Source organism: Podarcis erhardii (genome assembly GCF_964252035.2).
Source record: "Podarcis erhardii genome assembly, chromosome: 16".
In the NCBI taxonomy this organism is placed as follows: domain Eukaryota; kingdom Metazoa; phylum Chordata; class Lepidosauria; order Squamata; family Lacertidae; genus Podarcis; species Podarcis erhardii.
In genome coordinates this window covers 32,591,613-32,612,882 of record NC_138514.1, presented here as the reverse complement: position 1 = coordinate 32,612,882, position 21,270 = coordinate 32,591,613, and the positions used below count along the sequence as shown (strand labels likewise).

The following is a 21,270-nucleotide window of genomic DNA, read 5'->3' as shown; positions in this document are numbered from 1 at the left end:
TTTTCAACCACTTTCGACCATCTAGGGATCATTGGACGGTTTTCACACACTAATATCCCAACCTGTAGAATTCTATCAGTTATATTTTATCTGCACCATCAGAATGAATTCTCGAATCCACACATTCAACTGGAAGAGATACATCAGTAGCTCTGGTAAGAAGAAGAAATATTAACTTGAGTGGGTAATAAACCCAACATTCTCTAAAGCCAACAGAACCTTTTACTTGTTCACCTACACATAACTGCCTGTCCCAGGGCAAGCTGAACTCCCAAAGGAATGTTCGTAGGCTCCAAGAATTATGCATCTTTGACGTTGGTGGAATTTTAAGCAGCCTAGCCAGGCACAGCACAGCAGCCATATTCTCTCCAGGAGAGTGGCTAACCGATATTGGGACTGCAATCCAAATCCTCAATCCACCAAGCTGGTTTAAAAACAATAAATAAATAAAACTGGGAAGAGGGATGGACTGATAAAGCACTCTCAGCATCTCAACCTTCCACTTGCTTTACATTAATCCCCCTCAAGTGCTGCACCAACCATACCCCGTAACAAGAAAACGCTTAGCCTATACCCAACACACTTTTATCAATAAGATAAAGCCATACACTTATGTAAATAAAAACAGAGAAGTATCTGCCCCAAGAAGCTATCTAAAATAGACAATGGGGAAGGTGGACAGGAATGTCATACCTTTGTAACCTGTAGTTTAACCTCTTTTCAAGGAATATTGGTAGCAGAGGGGCTTGGGTTTGACTGAGCACAGGAGATTCTAAAATCACTCGCCACCTTCCTCAAAGTTAGTATTTGCCCCGTAGGGAAAAAATACTGGCAGCCATAAGATACCTGTATGTTTTGCTGCATGGGGCAAAAAGCAGTTTTACAACACAACTTTTAACAGGTAAATGGCTCCAGGGTTAGAAGAAAGGGTTACATTCTCCCTTACCCAGCCCTGCAGTTATGATTGAAATTGCTCAGCCACTGATATTAATAAGTTTTAAAAATAATGGTAGCCCCTGATCGCGGCTGAGGATGCAACTCAATTTTACATGGGAACTTCAAGTCTAACCTATCTCATATGGTTGTTGTTCAGGTGGGGGTGGGAAGCATACCCTGCGGGAAGAGATAAACTAATGTATAAGTAAGTGACATTACTGCGCTAAGGGTTCCTAAGCATCCATTAAAATTACACAGGAGGGAAAAAGGATTATTAATAGAAAAAGGACTCCAGAAGACCTATACCCTGTCCTAAAACAAACCCAAGTTGTGTTCCGCTGCCTTGAAATTAAACATAAGTTTTTTTTAAAATAATTTAAGAATTGAAAAAATAAACTCCCGCAACCCAACCTTGAGCATTTCTCCCCCACTTTTAAAAAAGTGGAGTTAGTGGAATTCTGTACTTGTTATCCAAAAATGTAAACTTTTTTTTTTTTTTTTAAATGGAATCCTCACCCATTCTCTCTCTTTCTCAGTTTTATATAATTGTTGGGGAGAGAGAACCTGTTTTTCTCATCTATCTATAATTCACTAGGGGGAGGAATCTCACATTTTCTCTCTCTCTAATTTAATAATAAATAAACTGATGAATGTTAAATGCCTAATAGACAGATATCTGCCCAATCTTTACATTCAGCCAGAAACCCAACAATGAAACATGACGTTCATCTTACTTCTAGAAGAAATAGGACACTCACAGGGTAAGCCTAACCATGTCTACTTAGAAGTAAGTTCTACTGAATTCTGTGGGGCTTACCCCCCAGATAAATGAGATTAGCATATCAATGTGTCTTGCAGCACCTATTGATTAATTAATTAAATTTCCATACCATCCTTAATCCTAGATTATGGGACTCCTGACCTAGTATTATTAACCAGAAGCCTCAATATTTTGTTTTGAGTGCCTGCTTAAAGACCCTGTGGTTGCACGGGGGGGGGGGGGGGCTCTTACCCATGTGGAGCTCAGTCAACTGGTTAGCAACCATTCACTGACCGTATGTTAAATATTGGGTGTTAAATACCTCTAATGCTGTTATGTTAAGGATCACCAACCGGATAAGGTATAGAAGCCCATACAACACCTTCTTAGGTATCCATCAGAATGGCTTTACAGTATTTTAAGACGGCGAAAGATCCCCCTGCCCCAACCATTATCCATAAATATCTGAGAGAGAAAGCAGATTAAGTACATACACATTATGTGTACTGTATGCTAGTGTAGACTATGTGTGTGTTGCCTGTTGTAGGTTTGTGTGTTGCCTTTGCTGAGTAAGAATCCACCCAATCAATCACATTTAAAGCATCTGAAAGAAATTATTTAAGATAACATAGGCAAGTAGCTAACATACAGGGTGCGCTTTGCCACTTTGCCTGTACGTGCAAATACAAATATCTATAGCCTGTGCACTATATAGATAGATACACAAACATATACAGTAAACGCACTCCTTGGGATGGAAGGGCGGGCTCTAAATTGAAGTAACCATGATGTACGTGTTAGGTATGATGTAGGTGCCTATCTTCTCCTTCCTCCTATGTATTTTCCTATATATTTAGGTTTGATTGGTGCGAGGTGGGGAATATCCCCCCCCCCCCTCCAAAGGCTTTAAAAGTCGCTCCAGGGAGCCAGAGGGATCCGTGAATAATCCGAGATGCCAAAGTCACCTGAGCAGCAGCGCGCCTCCCTTCCCGCCTCCCCTTCGGCCGCGGGATCCCCTCCTACCTGGCAGGCCCGGGGCTTCCTCCGGCGCCACCTGCTGCTCCCGGAGGCGGCCCGGCGGTGCCCGGCAGAGGAGCGGCGGCGGCGGCGGCGGCGGCCGAGGAGGAGGTGCTGAGGGAACCGCCGCCGCCGCCGCCGCCGGCTCCCTGGCCCGGCCGCAGCGCCATCTTGCTGCCCGGCGACTGAGGCAGGAGCCCGAAGCAGGGCCTCCCTCTCCGGCTCCTGTCAGCTGGGCCGCCGCCGCCGCCGCCACTTCCGGGGCAGAGCCGCCTCGCCTCGCCTCGCCTCGCCCCGCCAGGCCCGGCCCACCGGCTGGGCAGCGCCCGCCTTGAGGGGCGGGAAGGAGCGGGGTCTACCCGCCCTCTTCTCTCCCCCCCCCCCACAAAGTCTTGGGAGGCGCAGGCAGAGTCACCCTATAGGCAGGTGCCTGGGTGCCCTCCAGGTGTGGGGAGGCTACTATTCATCCATCCCCACCGGCTGTGCCTTAACAATAATTTGATTTATTACTAGGCTTTGGATTATTATTACCTGTCTTGGGCATAGGGGTCTTGTGAGGCGTAGGCAGAGTCACCCTATAGGCAGGGGTGGGTGGTCGCTGTAGGTGCCCTCCAGGTGTGGGGCAGGATGGAGGCTGCTATTATTTATCCTAGAGGTCTCTCCATCCCCACCCGCTCCGCTTCACCAATAATTAGATTTACTACTAGTCTTTTCTTCTTCTTCTTCATCATCATCATCATCATTACCTGTTTCCATTTGCCTAAGCTGCCCTGAGTCCCCCCTCCCCCTGGGGGGGCAAAGAGGGGTATAAATAAATATACTTTTTAACCGCCTTCTCTCCAGTCACCTCAAGGCACACACAGTAAAAGTAAGTTTTAACACATGCCAAAAAAAGAAGCCTTGACAATACATTGAAGAGTAAAACAAACTATGGTCAGTACCTGTAGGATCTTGATTTATATGCATGTCAGTCAATACTCAGCACTGTATCTTCAGAAAGATGTATGCGTGTGTGTTTTTTAGCTGTAGACCTAAAGCTCTTTGTAATCTATATAAAGATTAGAGATCTAACAACTATAAAGATTTAACGAGATGGGTATATAGTTCTCAGATTCCCATATGTATTAATCTCTATTAAATATAAAAACAATTTTGACAGCTCATATACAGATCTAAATGAGCAAGTATCTATAGATATACGCAGGTGTAGATTTCTCGATATATTGCATGTTTTTCCCCCTGAGGTGTATCTAACGAGGCCTTAAAATAGATCCATTCAGATCAACAGACATGACCAACATTTTATGTGGACTACTGTATGACTTAGGTGAATAAAACCCCATTATTAAATTCATAAAATAGATGTTGAATTTTTAATAATAGGTGTGTGTGCCTGCAGAGGTTTTTCTCATTTTGCTACCCATCTCTGAGCCTTTAGAAGGATATTGGTAAAATATATATTTCTAGAATGGAGAAGGAAAGCATTCTTAGCAGTGTAGGGCAGACCAAAAAGGTTCCACACCTCTGCTCTATAGAGACATCTCTCTCATTATGGTGTATCTTTTCCTCTGAACAGCTTAACCCAAAAAATTGCAACCAAAAATGAAGAAATATTTAGGAACATAAAACACAAGGCATAGTGAAACCATTTGGAGGCAGTTTATTGGGAAGATTTACAGATTTTATGGCCGATGAACCTGTGTAAAGCATGTAAATTTGTGCAAGAACACACTTTTGGGTATTTCCATCCACAGATATTGTACTGTGGATTTAAAATTCACTTTCCTGTGTGTTATAAATTTGCAGCATCAAGCCTGCAACGACTGTGTCTTACACCTTATAGCTGCTACAGAACCTAATACTGTATAGCAAGCAGGAATGGGTCCTCCGGATGCTGTTGGAGTACATGGGAGTTGGAAACCCAACATCTGGAGGGATCCACAGGCTCCCTATCCCTGCTTTATTTGCTAGACTGGGGTACAAGAGAAAGCAATCTAAAGGCATAAGTGGCAGGGTACCCCTTCAGCACTCCTGCCTTCCTTTACTGATATGGGAAGTCTCCCTCAGTACTCAGGGATACATGAACGTTTATCATCAGTGGAGGAAGATGAGCCATTTCTGCCATTGCACTGTCGTCCTTGAAGCCTGGCCAAAAAATGTCACAGCGCAGGATGGCCTGACCACCACCCCCCCACAACAATGGCAGGGAAAGGCTTGCTTAGAAAATCTGCCAAAATGCACCCCAATATAAAAGAAGCTCTTTGTTCCATCAGTGGTCCGCATGGCTTCCCAGATTCCTACAAATAACATAGCATCCCTGCTTATTTTGAGCAATCCTTCAAGGCGCTGCATCAGTTTTCTGGAACAGTCTGTGCCTGAGAATTCTCGGTTTTGGCTTCCTTGGAATCTTTCTTCACTCCTTTCTGAGCAATTCTCCTAAAAGGGAAAAAAGTACCTTCATGTAACCAACTTTAGTAACAATCATCATTCTCTTATTGCAGTCTACTAGCTGTCAACAAAGCAGAGTGTATAGAGTGAGGCCTACAGTTGTAGAGTACGCTCTGCGCATGAAGATCCCAGGTTCAAATCCAGCTAAAAAGTGGCCTTGGGTTTTGCCAGGTAGAACGGGCAATGCTAGGCTAGATAGACTGATGGTTGTGTTAAGTCTAAGGTAATTTCTTATCTTCAATATTTCACTTCTGGCAGAGTTTAATACAGAGCAGGTGCTTATGTAACTTGAGTATAAATATGAGCTACAGAGAACTGAAGCACTGTGCCTAGCTGCTAATAAACAAAAAAGCTGGCATGAGAAAGCCTATTTAAAGGGTTTTGGTTTTATTAAAAGCTAAGTAGAAAGGTGTGAATGTCAAAAGCAGTGGGACTTGAGGATTTATGTGAAAAGCACTAACTTGAATGAAGGGTTCACATACCAGGAAAAGGGCACTTTATGGGCTCCATTTGGTTCCCGTGTTGCCGAAATGTTCAGAGGGCAGAACTGTGTGGATGAGATTTGGCAGAACTGGCAGACGCTCTCCAGGCTTTCAGACAAGGGGACATTCCCAGTCCTACCTAGAGATGCCAGTGATTGAACTTGGCACCTTCTGAATGCAAAGCAGATGCTCTACCACTGAGCTACATAGGAATGTATGAAGCTGCCTTCCAGAATTGTCTACTCTGGCTGGCAGTGGCCCTCTGGAGTCTCAGGATGGAATGTCTTTCTCTGTCTCCTGCAACATGATCCTGTTAACTGGAGATGCTGCTGAAATATGGTTCCTCCCCAAGGTGGTTCTACCTTCTCTCCCACTGAAGCTCAGATCCAAAGACACCTTCTCCTCTCTCTGTGTTTTCTTCCCAATTCTACATTCCACTGAATGTTACTGAAACACCCTTCTTATGCAGCAGCAACAACAACAACAACAAATGTTGGTAACTGCTCTTGGTCACTGATATGCAGCTTGCAAGAATCAGCTTTGCAAAGTCTCTTTCTCCCTGGTAGAGGGAAAAAGAACAGAAGGAGACTGTGTGGGAGCCAGATTTTGGAAGTGCTGTTTTTAAGCCAGAATCCCTTTTGAACACCAGAAGGCCATGCTCTCTCCAGCTAACTTAGGAGCAGAATCAAATTTCAGGGTAATAAACTCACACCACCATCTCCAATCCAGTCAATGTAAGATCACATTGAGTGAAGGGCAGGTGGACAGTACATAAGAGAGACATGGGTTAAGATGTTTGAGAGACTCTTGGCTTGTGCATTAACCCTGAAATTAAGCCATAATCAACAGCAGTTTGGGTATACGTGAGCATCCCCACTGTCAGAACGGGGCCCAGATGCCTCCCCACCTCCAAGAAATCTGAAGGGTTCTTCTCTCAAGGTCAAACACAGATCCCTTCTCTATGAGAAGCTGAGTGGTTGCCATTTATTGAGATGCCCAGCAGGTTGGTAGCTTCAATCCAGTTGTGCACAGATGTTAAGGAGAAAATATCCTGGGGTGAACTAGGAGGACAAAACAGCCCATCCATGCTCTGCTCATTCATCAAAAGATCCACAGGGACAAATCACTGTTGAAATTCTGTCCCTTGATTGCAAACTCTTCAACACAGAAATGTTGTATAACTTTGACAGGCATGTAGCAGTGGCTGATAGTAGTGGTAATTCTAAACATTTGGAGGGCACCAGGTTGGGGAGTGGTGCTGTGGGCAATACTGAAGTAGATGAGACCAACTAGGTATTAAGGCCCCATGTACACAATACATTTAAAACATTAGGATAACACTTTCAACAGTCATGGCTTCCCCCAAAGAGTCCTGGGAACTGTAGTTTGTTAAGGGTGCTAGAACTTCCTTCATATATCCAATAAATAAGCTACAATTCTCAGAGTGGTTTAACCACTAATCTCTCTTCCCAGGGAACTCTGGGCATTGTAGCTCTGGGAGGGGAACAGATCCACGAATGGTCTGATTCTGCTTCGTTTACCTGGATAATTAGAACTGGGAATAACATTTCTCACACTCTTTTCCTCTGTCCTGCAGAACTGGTTACACCTCTCTCCCCACCCCCAAAAAGCTTTTAACAAGTAAAATTCAGCTTACTTTTTTCTCTTGGCTTTCCGGCGTAAGAACTGGGGAGATGTAAGAATGTGTTCCCTTTCCAAAGGCTTCTTAATCAACTTCTTCTTTTGCTTGCTGAAAATGACATTGGGGCAAGGGTAGAGGGGGAAAGTAAAGGCTTTCAGGAGAGCAGAAAACGCCACAACCAGCTGAAGGTGGTTCACATAGAGCACAGGCAGGCAGCTTAAGGTCCTTGCCACCCTTCTGTATTGCCCCTGCCTGGAGGGCTCAAAGCCACTCCCGCTGCCTAATTAGCAACCACTACCAAACGCTTCTACCTTCCCTCATTCCACTCTGACCATCACACTCTTGCTCCCCTCCGCTCACCAAACTGCTCAACCTCCTACTGCATTCCCTCCTGATGTGTGTGTGAGAGAGAAGAAGTGAGAGAATAAGCACGTCACCTCAGGCCAAAGGCTTCACTATGCATGCAGTTCACAGCCAAGAGCCAAAGAGCATCAGCTGCAGTACCATGTCCCTGGACCAGCTGTCCAAGATCACTAGGACCAGAGCAGCCACATCTGACCAGAGCCCAACAGGTGTGGTTTTCAAGCCAAAAAAAAAATGAGGGGGCAGGGTGTGGAGTGGGAGAGAGGGGGAAACAGAACTACTCCTGGCGCTCTTCCACCATCGTTCTCCTATTTGGCTCGATCAAAATGCTCACTTACCTTTGAAGCTTGCGAAAATGTTTTATGTAGTCTGGCACAGGACAGCCAGCTCGCTGAATGACACTGGCGATACTGTAAGGAAAGAAAATGAGGGATGGTAGGGGTGCAGGGAGAGAGGAGAGAGTCAATAATTTGCTGCCAACTTCAGAAAGTTTCAGTCAGAGGAGCAAGAGCACCACTGTAGAAAAACTTGATCTGGCAAAAGTTGATATTTGCAAAAGGTTACTGGGCCTCCAAATATCCCCAGTATCAGCGCCCCACTATGTAAATACATCAACCTCTTAGGAAGAAACTATAAGGGATGAGTCATGGCTCAGTGGCTTTCATACAGAAGATCCCAGGTTCAATCCTGGAATCTCCAAGAAGGGCTGGGAAAGATGTCTTGTCTGAAATTGGAGCCCCTGCCAATCAGTGTAGATACTATTAAGCTAGGCAGAGCAATGGTTTGAATCAGTAAGAGGCAGCTTCCTAAGTCCCTCTTGGGTTCAAAGGCACAGGAAAAGGGCACTTGACCACCCACACAGTTCAAAGATGAAAAGAGGCTTTGGCAGAGGGCCCCCCCTGCCATTTATTATGAGTTTTGCTACAAGATTATCCTCATTCCAAGTCAACAGTAGGAGGGGAGAGCTGCTAAAGAGCTCCACCCAAGGCCTCTGTTACTGCTCACAATGGGGGAAGAGCCCTTCACCAGGGAAGGAGCAGGTAGAGCCAGTCAATGCTGCAGGCTCTTCAGCCCTTACTATTAAAAAAAGCAAAAGAAAACGAGTCGCCAACCAGGGACCAAAATCGCAACAGAAACAAGCAAGCGGCAAAAAGTCACACTAACAGCAGCGAGCAAGGGAAGTACCTTCGCAATAATGGCTTGTCGTCTTCAGTGAAGAAGGTGATTGCTTTTCCAGTGTGCCCTGCTCTTCCTGTGCGGCCTGTGGAGGAGGAGGAAAGGAACATACAGTGGTGCCCCGCAAGACGAACGCCTCGCAAGACGGAAAACCCGCTAGACGAAAGGGTTTTCCGTTTTGGAGGCGCTTCGCTAAACGAATTTCTCTATGGGGTTGCTTCGCAAGACGAAAAAATCTTGCGAGTTCCCGCGGGTTTCCCCCCGCTTTTTTCGCCCTGTTCCTAAGCTGCTAAGCCGCTTAACAGCTGATCCGCTGATAAGCCGCTTCTCAGCTGATCGCTAAAAGCCGCTAGACCGCTAATAGCGCTAATCCGCTAAGCTGTCAATGGGCTTGCTTCGCAAGACGAAAAAACCGCTAGACGAAGAGAATCGCAGAACGGATTAATTTCGTCTTGCGAGGCACCACTGTATAAGCAAATCTACCTTTTGAGCACAAGCCAGCATAGAATAAACATTATAAAGGGGGTTCAGCTCCCAGCAGCCCAAGCCAACATGACTGAGAACCCTTTAGGTGCCACTCAGGGGCCCAAAATTCAGCAAGCATCGCCTGCACCGGACCCCACCTGTGCAAGGTATGGTTTGTGCTATTGTTCTCCCCATAAGATGAGCCCTGTGGGATCAGGCCAAAGGCCCATCTGCTCCAACACCTGATCTCACAGTGGCCAACCAGATGCCTCTTCTGGGAAGCCCACAAGCAGGACCTCCCAACCTCTAGTGGGAGTGGACAGAAGTCTGAAATAACCAAGAGCCGCGTGATGGAAATGCACAGCCCACACTCACCGATCCGGTGGATGTATTCCACAGCACTACTCGGGAAGTCAAAATTAATAACCATGTTCACTCCTTTGAAGTCGATGCCTCTTGCCAACAGAGCAGTACAGATAAGGACCCAAATCTTCCCCGCTCTGAAACTGTGGACAACACTGTCTCTCTAGGGGAAACAGAAACGTGTATTGGTGGTTTTTCCCCCCCTTCAGCTTCACAAAAGCCACAATTACACTGTGGCTTCTATAACGCCAAGCTGGCAACACAGAATTGCTCAGGTTGCATCAATTCCTGGGTGCGGGTTCCTCCCCTGACACCTGCTTCTAAACATGTCAAGGAAAATGGAGGAACAACCTAGCTGCTGAGACTTGCCTTCCGCGTTCAGCAGCGTTTCTCCTACCTGCTGTTGGGTCCTGTCTGCGTGAATGACGTCCACGTTGATGCCTTCATAAATGAGCTCGTGGAAAAGCTCTTTTGCCCGTTCAATGGACTGGACAAAGACCAAGACAGGTGGTGTGAAGCCCTGCAAAGAGAAAGAGGGAAGGAGGGGGGTGAAAGAAAGCTTTGTGGCTGATCACGTGCGAAAAGGGCCTGGTAGCATTATTGAGATAATCAGCCATTATCAGCCTTCCCCACCCTGGTGGCTGCCAGCTGTTTTGGGCGACGGCTCCAACTGGCCTCTGCCAGCACCAGCTTCACAAAGATATGCAGCAAAAATGGCCTACATATTTCTGTGCCAGGGAGTTTGCAATCAAAGCACAGAATGTGAACAGTGATTCAACCCCGTGGTATCTTAGCCATATGAGCAGTGCACAGGTGGGCTGCTTCATTCTCTTTCTCCCTGGGCTTCCCCAGTCAGCATACCTGTGCTGGCAAGGGATGATGGGATTTGTAGTCTGAAACATCTGGAGGGCCAAAAGTTGGGGGAAGTCTGGTAACAAAAGTCAGGAGACCCAGGCCCAGGGGTAGCAGGCACCAAACAACTCATGCCACGAAGCCCTATCTATGTTTAATTGGAAGCCCCACTTGTTCCAATGGATTGCATTGGGTGTTAGTCAAACTGGGAAGTGCGGTTTGTTAAGAGCGCTGAGAGCTGTTGGGAGAACACTATTCCCTTTGGACAGCTGCAATCCCCAGTTTTCTGGAAAGGACTGGCCGCCAAACCACTCTGGGAAACAACCTTTTTCACAAGGCCCCTCATCGCTAGCAGTTTCCCCGTCTCCGATCCAACGAACAAGAGCTCCTGATCCACGGTCTCAGCCGCAGCATTCCTGAAATCAAAGAACAGGTAGGCATTGTCAAGGCTTGAAGATGGACTGGGATTAAAGTTATTTCAAAAGGAAATGTCAGAGTGAGAAAACTACCAACAGAATGGGTGTTAACCAGAGGTGAGGCTGAGGGCCATATGGTGGGCAGGGCCAGAAAACAACTTTTCCTCCAGAAGGCTAGTTTCCACACACACACTTGCAAACCCTTCTCTGTCCTCTATCCAGGCAAGCAAAAGGTACTATCAGTTCAACGACGCATTCCCAGCCAGGCAAAATCACTGAAGGATGGTGCAAAGCAGGGCTGGTAAGGGGTGTGGCCTAAGGAGAGCTCTGAGGGCCAGACAGAGACCTGGAGGGCCACATTTGATGCTTAGGCCCCAAGTTCCCCACCAGCCCGCTGCAAGCTTTTTGCAGATGAGAAAGCTTTGGAAACACAGAACACTTTATACTAGCTTGCAGCCAAGGCTCCCAGATTGATGGGGCTCACTGAACAGAGTTCTTTCCTTTCCTTAAAGCCGTCACAGGATGAGGGAGACCTCAGCACAGGTGACTTATTTAGAACAGTTCTGCTCCATCCACGCAGCCCCAAGAAGGAAAAAAAGCACTCTTCACACTTCCTCCTCTCTCACCCACCCAGTCCTGTGTAAAGAACAGCACTGGACTTTTTGCAACCTGGGGGGTTTGCAGTATGAGCTGAGAGACAGCTTTAAGTACTCCTTCCTAATTCCACAGTTAATGCACAGTACTCCTTAACACACTTTCCGGCCAACCCTAAAACTTGGCAAGGCAACACCCAAAAGTCAGAGGTCCCTAAAGTTTCCACTATGTGCTGAAGAGGCAAGCAGACTCTTCAGGCTAAAACCGCTTGCCTCTTCCGCAGCACAAGAGACTGTAAAAAGTACGCAATGACAGTGAATGGAACCAAATGGAATGAATCAGGTCCCAGAAGGGGAAGACAGCAGGCAAAGGGGACTTTTCAAGTGTCCTCTTCCTTCATGACAGCCTTAAGGCAAAAATACTCAAATGCTCCACAAAGCTCAAGGAAGTGTGACAAAAATCAACCAGCTTCTCTAGCTAGAAACAGGAATGTGAGAAGATTGTGAGAGAGAGAAAGGGGCAACGCTCAATCTTCCACACATGCCTTGCTCCAATAGAGACAGACACTATGTTGTCTAGGTTGAGTTTGCACCACTGCTCTACGTCGTGGGCGAAGGTTGCACTGAACATGGCTCTCTTGACAATGTGGGAGGTGCACGCCAGGAAGATGGTGGCAAGCTGGTCTCGGAAGCCTGTCTTCCCATCTTCAAATAACTTGTCCGACTCGTCCACCACCAGCCACTCAACCCTAGGGCAAAGCAGAAGGCGGACATTTGCAGTTTAGAGGGGAGAAAGATGTACAAGTCTCACACAGCCAGTAGGATCAGACACAGGGCACACCCTTTCCCAGATGGCCTTGCTAAGAATGAATCCTTGAAGTGGTTTCACCCCTGGCTAGTATTAAAGTGAGGTATATAAACTTACATTTACAGTCCACTTTTTCTCCAAGGAGCTCAGGGTGGTGCCAGAGGCTGGACTCAGAAATTTTAGTGCATGTGTCAAACATGCTGGTAGACTGAAGGAACTTATTTTAAATGAGAGCTCTGTTTTTTTACCTGGTCAAATCTATTGCTGGAGGGTCTTGTTTCAGAAGATAGACAAGTCTGTTCGGAGTAGTCACCAGAATATCTATGGGGGGACGGGGGGGACGGACATACACACAATTAGCCAGGCAGGGCAATGGAATAGGGAGTGGATTGGAATCTGTGAACTCCAGTTTATGTCCAAGTTACCAAATTTCTGAGATGACTTTGGCCCAAACTTTTTCACAGCCTCAGCAGCTTTATGGATCATGTGTATTCTGAAGCCGATACCTTCTGACAGCTTAAGCAGCTCTCGGTGTGTCTAAAACATAAAGGAATAATCATTCGTTTTTTAAAATGAACATGAATGCCATTTTTTTAAAAAGAACCCAATTATCTTCACATTCAGAGTTATGTTCAAGAGCAGAATAATAATAACAATAAACAGCAATGACAGACTGAAGGGCCCATATTTCAGCACAGATCCAAGGTTCAATCCAGCTTTTCCAACTCAAAAAACAAGATCAAGTAGCAGGTGATGGGAAAGGCTTCTGCCAGAGACCCAGAATGGGCTGATGGCAATCAGAGTAGATAATACTGGGCTAGATGGACAAATATACTGGAAGTCAGAACTACCACTGGTATCAGATGCAGCTTTACAAATTTATGCTTGAGTTTGCTTTTTCCTCCTCCCTGCTATTCCTTTTTTCCTTGGATGACATGTCTTTTAAAATTGTTTTTTTTAAAAAAATAATATTTATTACTTTTGAAACTTACAAAAAAGAAAGAGAAGAAAAAAGAGAAAAAGAGAAAAAACAAGAAAGGGAAAAAACAATACAATACAATATATAAACAATGCAAAACACAACATTGACACATTAAACTGAACAAAACAAAGCAAAAACAATTTAAAAACATACATCATACCATTTCAGTACTCTATCTTTCATTCCCTTGTTTCATCGACCTCCTCTCACCTCCCTTTTTGTATTCCACTTCTATTAATTGTTTCAGCAATTCCTTTCCATCTATCTCTATTTTCTGTCATATAAATATCTTAACTTATTTTTAACCTTATTTTCCATTAATACTATAATGCTTATTTATGCTTAACTCCTTATAACATAACATTTCTACTAAAGCCATAAAATTTCATTCCAACATTTTTCTAACACTCAATAATTTTACAATATTTCTATTTCTAAAAATAAACTTTAAACTTTTTCCAATCTTCTTCCACCATCTCTTCTCCCTGGTCTCGGATTCTGCCAGTCATTCGTCAATTCCATATAGTCCATCAACCTGGTGATCTTCTGTCCGAGGCTCTTAACTTTTTTCCAAGGGACTTGGATGACATGTCTTTTAAAATTGTAAGCCTGAGTTTTTGAAAGTTGCTCTGAGAGCCCTTTCTTTGTCTAAACGGTGGCGTATAAATGTGTAATGTAAATAAGTACAAGGTACTCCCCAACCCCAAGCAAAGTGGGTAGTCAGGGGCTAGAAAGACAGATATATGACCATTTAAAGCAACTCACTGTTCTCACCTATTAGTCAACATCTTACTTACTGCCCACTATTCCTTTGGGAAAGCTTACATGACGAATGTACCACATGGGTGAAGCACTTTCCTGTTTAGCTTTCACAACCTGACAGCAAGCATTAAACGCACCGTCAAATCCAATTTAGGGCAAAAATACAATACAATACAATAACATAGTCATACCTGATTGGCAAGCTCCCGTGTAGGGGATATTATCAGTGCTCTGAAACCTTTATTCATAGGTTGTTTCAGGTGAGCTAAAACAGGAACGCCGAAAGCCAATGTTTTCCCTGAACCAGTGGGGGCACAGGCCAGAAGTTCACGACCCTGGTGGGGTGGAGGAGAAAAGGGAATGAGCCAAGGCTGGGTTAGGCACCTGGTACAGCGCTGAAAGCCACAATGGGTGAAAAATGCACCACAGAAATGTTCAGTTCTCCCTGTCATTTATAGTATATAATATGCACAAAAAGGACTTTGGGTAATAATTCAATCTGAGTTCATAACACGTCTGCAAAATAGGTGCCGTCCCCCCACCATCTTGCCAGTGGAGAAGTTAAACAAGGATAACTTAAGGAACATCACAGACTACGTCACTGTTTCACCTCAAGGTGAAAGATTAAACCAAGGACGCACATGGAGCATGACAGGAATAGCCTGCATCTGAATCGGTGTGGGAGTCTGGAACCCTGCAGCTTCAATGTTCTGCATGATCTTCTGGTGGACGTTGTATTCCTTTGCAAGTTGCTCAAACGTAGCAATAGGTTCCGGAAGATCTGTTCCCTGAATGTAGATCTTGTGCTTATTTCTGAAGTGATTTACCTAGAAAATTCCAATATGTACATGCTACATTAAAGTGGAAGTCATTATTTTTTAAATTTAAAAAGAAACCCCACATCTACATGCTTTGGTTGCCAGTCTTAAGATTACACTAAAGCACACAATTTTTGACATGTAAACTTTCAGCTCGGGGGGTGGGGGGAGACCTAAACATGTCCTGCAAATTTAAAATGCCAGTAACTAATACAACTTTTGAAAATGCAAGCTCATTACTGCCGCAGTCTCAGGGTCCCTGGGGATGCAGACTTGAAGTTCACTTGGGAAAACTTTTTTGAACACTTTTAGAAATGTGACAGCTCACCTGCTAGAAATCAATCCCTGCTATCATATGTTCTGAGATGAAATGATAGTCAGGATCCCTTGATCATGCTCTTAACTCGTGCTAACCTTCAAATTCAACCCTCAATCATTTAAGATTAAAGTATATGCCATTTTTTCAGCAGACTTTATTTTTAATTAATTGGTTTCATTCACACCCCACCTATCTCCTCCAAGGAACTAAAGGTGGTACACCCTGTTTTCCTCCCTGTTTCATTCTCACAACAACCCTGTGAGGTAGGTTAGACTGACAGAAAGAAGGCAACTGGACCAAGGTCACCCCAGAGCGTTTCATGGCTATCACTTGCTACTACTTCCAAATCGCTTGCAGGTAGCACACTAAAGAGAACCAACGCACCTTTTCTTGTCTAGCTTGTTCCAATTTTGCTGCAGGGGGCTCCTTCTCCCCCTTGCTCCTTGGAGCGCTGAGCTTTGCTTCCAAAGTGGACATCCACAATATCCCCTCATTTTCAGTACCAAGATTTATGGGGGCTGCCTCTGAAAGTTTCAAGAACATCCATGTATATAAACCAGAACAAAAAGATGAAAACTAAATTGCTGTGTAATCACCACTTCAGACAGGGATGGGAAACTTTTTTTGGCCTTGTGGGCCTGATCTTTTATCTACACCCACCCCTACAGGCCAATTCTGCCAGGTAGTGATGACGTTGCCATTTGCCATTGTCATTTATAAGATGCTTTTTACCCAAATAAATCTGTATTCAGAGTGGTTCACAAAAAAATCAAAATGTAAATACAGTGGTGCCTCGGGTTACATACGCTTCAGGTTACAGACTCCGCTAACCCAGAAATAGTGCTTCAGGTTAAGGACTTCCGGGTTGGCGCCATCGCCGAATGGCGGACTCCCTCCGAGCTCCGGAGGGAGCCTGCCCGGCAGGGGCTGGGTCCTACCGCGCCGGCGACGCGGGGACCCTCAAAAACCATGGGCGCTGAAACCCATGGACATGGTGACTCGGCTGGCACCTTTTGCGCCCCCCCGACCCGCGAAGGAGCCTTTTTAAAGGCTGCGGAACGGGTGACAGGTGCTTTGAGTCCTCCGCTTCCCCTGCCGAGCGAAGCCGCATGCCATTCGACAGAGAGCGCTGACTTCTTCTATTGAAAATTTGGACTTAAAAGAATAACCCGTGAGTAATTGGAACCTGGACTAAAAAGGGGGATAAATTTTTTAAAAATTCGGAGCGAGCGGGGGAGGCGCAAAAAGGAAGTCAGCCCCCCCCCCCGTTGTAGAGGAGTTAAAGTAATGGATTTGACAACTAAGATCGAGTGCAACCCTATTTTGACAAAGTTACTAACTTCGCGATGGAAAATTATAAGACTGAGCTGGAGGAGAAAAGTGGAATTGAACTAAAAAACAACCCCCCCCCCCCCGAATCCTGGGAGCGATTTGTGAGAGCGCCGGGAGAAGAGAAAGAGAGGTTTAGACAGCTGTCAAAGAGCTGTCAAAGCGGAAGAACAAAAATGAGAACTTTGTTACGAGGACTTTGCCGGTTACATTTGTTATAAATTGGATACAAATTGTTTAAAACAAGGAATAACAAGTTATTTTGACTGGTGGGCGTGATCTGGAAGGGAACTGAGTTATTGCAATCCACCTAGAGGAGCTGAGGGATATTACAAGTATTGTTGGCTTGGAATCTGAATAGAACTTATTATCTCCTGGGAAATTGCAGAAATGGAACACTATTTTGTCTACAGAGGTCTACACACTAAAGGAGACAATAGATTTATCTATTGAAGAATGGAAGGGACTTGGCATAATGTTTTGTTCCTGAATAACAGAGCCTCTGCAGAGGAATTAGAAGCTTTTGGAATTAGAACATTTGTGCAGGAGAGCAGGAAAAAAAAAAAAAAAGGAGGAGAGAGATCAACAAGAACAACAAGAACAACAACAAGAATTGGATAAAGTTGGAAGTGGGAACATTCAGATTTGAAAGGTCTAAAGAAATAAAATTGGAGTTTTTACTCCTAAATATAAAAATCTGGATGGAAGAAATGGGCCTTTTTGAGATAGACTCCTTCCAAGATTGGACATTCCAAATTAAAGATGACTGGTAAAGGACTATGGTCTAGATAGATGTGGGAGCTCCAGGAAGACATCAGACGTTGATGAACATTGGGAACGCAACCGGGAAAGGGGGGAGGGAAATTTGGAATCCAAAGGACGTAAAATTATATTTGATTATTTTAATTATATTTTATAATTTTATCCTAATTAATTATATTTGATTATTTTAATCTGTATTGTGTATCAAAGGGGGGAACGCGTGGAAGGGAACAGGTCGATTTTAGGGGATGGGAAAATATTTTTAAAACTGGGCTAATGATAATAAGTTCAAAATCTGGGATAAGAACTTGCTGAATTTATTTGTAAGAATTGGAATACAAGAGGGGGAGGGGAGGGGAAGTCCTGGAAATATGTTATTGAAAATAAGATTTTAAATTCGGATGTTTTATTTTTTTTTTATTTTGTTGTAATTGGAAATTTCTAATAAATATTATTAAAAAAAACAAACAGAAATAGTGCTTCAGGTTAAGAACTTTGCTTCAGGATAAGAGCAGAAATTGGGCTCTGGTGGCGCGGCAGCAGCAGGAGGCCCCATTAGCTAAAGTGGTGCTTCAGGTTAAGAACAGTTTCAGGTTAAGTATGGACCTCCAGAACGAATTAAGTACTTATCCCGAGGTACTAATTAGGTTAATGAAAGGTAGGCAGTTCCTCCCACCTGTCAAAGTGGGGCAGTTTGGCAAAGCAGCACCAAGAAAGATTGAACCCTGCCCACTCCTGGCCTTTCAGATGATTGACAGGCAGGTTTGGTTTAAGGGAAGTGGCCTTGTGGGCCAAACTTTTTATATTATGCTGGAAGCTACCCAAAGTGGCTGGGGCAACGCAGTTAGATGAGTGGGGTACAAATAATAAAATTATTATTAGTAATATTACTGCTAGTGCAACACAAGTCAGCAACTACACCAACTCCTCCAAGCTATCTATTACAATAAAGGCACAACTCAGTACAGGTAAGTCCCGTGGACATCACAGGTAGAAGTAAAACAGGAGATCAGGATCCAAGAAGAATATCCAATCAGCTTCTGAACCCAGCAAGAAAACATTATAAGCCACCAGAATACCAGCATTGTTCATTATAGCTATATTCTGTTGTTGTTGTGCTGTTTTTTAAGAACATGTCCCTAAAATTGCTTGGAGTATATATGTGGAAGGCAATTCAGAGATTAATCATACTAAAGTGTTACTCTGCTGCCACAACTGTGTACAAATGAGTTTGTATCACTTGACAACTGCCCATGCTTCCTGGATGCCTCATTAACAAGAATAAAAAAGAATGTATTCTTTTTAAAAAGAACTGCTCACTCATTTACCTTGAGCAATTTTCTTTTTGCCCCTCCCTTCCATGCTTTGCCCATCTCCTTTTCTCTTCTCTGCAGCCCTCTCCTTGCCCACCAATCTGGGTTCATTTCCTTTATTTTCAGGTTGTGATTCCAATGCTTCAACTTGGGGTTCACGAAGACAATTTCCTCCTCCGCCATCATCGGAAGGATTGGGTGGTTTTTTGCTTGGGTTAGCAAAGAAGTCAAGCTCTCCCAGAATCTCCGATGCTCCGGCTTCTTTATCCTTAGTTCTGATCACCTGAAATCAAACAGATCCACAACATCCCTGTGGTTTAGAGTTCTTGTTTCCCCAGGGAGAACCAGGTACCAAGAACCCTGCCTGGTCACAAAGCCAGCCAGGGCTCAAAAAACTTCATTTGCCATGCAGAGGACTTTCGAATAGAGAACACATCATTTCACCCCGCCGTAAAATAAATGGTGCTTCACCCCTGCTCCATTATGCCACTGCTTTGCAAGAATAAAATGTGCAGCGTGATAAAAAATACTTCCAAAGGCATAGCTCTTGGAATAAAAACAATCAAAGCACCTGGTGACATCTTAAAGACCACTGTAGAGTAAGACAGGATGGGGCAACCTCAAGCCCATAGACCAAAAATGGCCCTTTGTGCCTCTCTATCTGACCTTCAGAAGACTCCCCAGGCCATACCCTTCATGAGCTATACTTTACTGCCTCCTTGAGTGTTTTTGGCTGGCTGGAGACAAATGGCAGTTGCTTGGGGGGGGGGAGGGAGGGAGGGAGAGAGAGAGGTGTAGAAACTGGTTTAACCAGTGCTTTTTTTCTGGGGGGATGCAGGGGGATGCATACCCCTAAACAAAACATTTTGTGAATCTTTGTACTTTTGCCCATTTACTGTATTTATTATTCCCGATTTGATCTATAAAATGGTCATTTTCTTGAGTCAAAATGAGAGTACCCCTCAACACTTTTTAAAGAAAAAAACCACTCTGGGTTTAACCATATACTTGGTTGCATTTTACTTCCATTTACCCCACCCATTTTTTTTTCTTCTGGCCCTGCCCACTACTGTCATGTGGCCCCCAGAAGGTTGAGAAGGAGGAAAATGCGTGGGAAGCAAATTCCTCACTCCTGGCCAAAGCTCTCAGCCCATTTTTGTCAGGGGCGTGAAATTTAAACTGTCCGTAAATGAGAACGAGAGAATAAGACTGAGACTAAAATAATAATAATAATAATAATAATAATAATAATAATAATAATAATAATGGAACCCAAGGCTCCTGGGGGTGAACAGAGCGCATTTCCCGTGGAACTAGGCCCAACCACGAAAGTGAAGCCAGGGAGGGGGCTTCCAGGCCGGGGGAGGACTGCTGTCTTTTTGCCCCCCCCCCCCCTTTTACCTTGAATCGCTCCGCGTCTCTCCTGAAGCGCTTCACGTCGAACTTGGCGCCGGCTCCGAGCTTTCGGAAGAGCTCGTGCGAATCCATGCTTCCCGACAGGCACCGCGCGGCCCGGAAGGAAGTGCCCGCGTTGCTCGGCAACGGGGGACTCGGAGACCGGGCGGGAGGGGTGGCGAACCCGGAAGAAGAAACGGAAGTAAGGCGGAGCGGTTCCGGTCCGAGAACCATAGAGAGAGGGTAAGGAAGGTAGAGAGTCGCTTTTCTCTTTAAAGTTATAGAGATACGGGAGGAGAAGATGAGGTACGGCTAGCCCTACGTTCCGGTTTCCATATGACGCCCTCACTTTGACTAGAAGCTCCTTTTGTGGTTTGGCATCTATCTGCACGCCTCGGGAGACGACGGAAGACTGCGCCTTCTGGGGGTAAAGTCAAACCGCTGGCAAGTTACAGCACCTGCTTTGGCTTCAGAGACAAAGTATGTAAGCTCCAGTAAAGTCAATAGAACTTACTTCTGAGTAGGGTTTTATAGGCTTCTACAGAATAGACTTAACTTTCAGGTAAGTAGCCACTGGACTGCAGTCTTCAGATATCATCAAAATATTTGAACAAGGTTAAAAAAAAAGCAATAAAATCACATTTCTAATAATATATAAAAAAAATAGAGGAGCCGCTCTACCCCAAAATATCTATGATATACAGTGTTACAGTTCTTTGCGTGGGTTCCCGGAAGTGTATTTATAGGTCCATAGTGACTTTATCTCTTTGGCATCCGGCTGAGCCTCAGAGAAGAATGCCGCCTCGCGCGAGGCAGTCTTGGCTGCTCTTCCATTGGCCACCGCTTGAGGGCACCCGAGGCACGCAGTGGGGAGCGGCGCCTTCAGCTGCTTCGCACAACTGGCTGCCTCTGCTCAGAAATAAGCGCTTTAGAGTTCAGTGGGGCTGACGCCCAGCTAAGTGTGGCTTTTGAAACTGGGGGCGGGGGGAGAGAGATTTACTGTTTGTGCTTGTTACTATGGTGTTCATTTTTGTGTTTCTATATTGCAAACCGCCCTGTGATCCTTGGTTGAAGGGTGGAATAGAATTTTTAATAGTCATCTAAGTGGGGTTGGGTGTACAGCCTTACTTATCCATATTAATGAGCCGGGATTCCTTTATAAAATGCTTCACTTTTCCAGGTTCACCCTCAATATCATTATCTACATATATGTTTGTCGCTTTTTGCACAAAAAAGATATCCAAGGAGCTTTCAACTTATTTAAGAGCG

General features: G+C 44.8%; 2 protein-coding genes across 8 annotated transcripts in view; both read right to left on the bottom strand.

The window, feature by feature from the left end:
* Positions 1-2,927, bottom strand: part of SYNRG (synergin gamma) — a 52,217-nt gene extending 49,290 nt beyond the window's left edge. For 2 of the 7 annotated variants that reach the window (XM_081844049.1, XM_081844050.1), the window contains exon 1: positions 2,720-2,927. In XM_081844049.1, coding sequence (XP_081700175.1) covers positions 2,720-2,883 — 164 coding nt within the window. In that variant the 5' untranslated portion in view covers positions 2,884-2,927. The remainder of the gene's footprint in view (positions 1-2,719) is intronic. The other 5 variants (XM_081844048.1, XM_081844054.1, XM_081844052.1 and 2 more) reach the window with 4 other exon arrangements.
* Positions 2,928-4,948: 2,021 nt separating this feature from the next.
* DDX52 (DExD-box helicase 52) lies at positions 4,949-20,148 on the bottom strand. Its single transcript, XM_081843243.1, has 15 exons — positions 20,008-20,148; positions 18,622-18,889; positions 15,587-15,726; positions 14,707-14,892; positions 14,257-14,400; positions 12,747-12,858; positions 12,570-12,642; positions 12,059-12,262; positions 10,830-10,920; positions 10,050-10,172; positions 9,665-9,815; positions 8,834-8,909; positions 7,987-8,058; positions 7,301-7,393; positions 4,949-5,149 (listed from the first exon to the last, which is right to left on the bottom strand). The coding sequence occupies exons 1-15, from the start codon at positions 20,092-20,094 to the stop codon at positions 5,065-5,067; spliced, it is 1,905 nt and encodes a 634-aa protein (XP_081699369.1). The 5' UTR covers positions 20,095-20,148; the 3' UTR covers positions 4,949-5,064.
* Between the last annotated feature and the right edge of the window lie 1,122 nt (positions 20,149-21,270).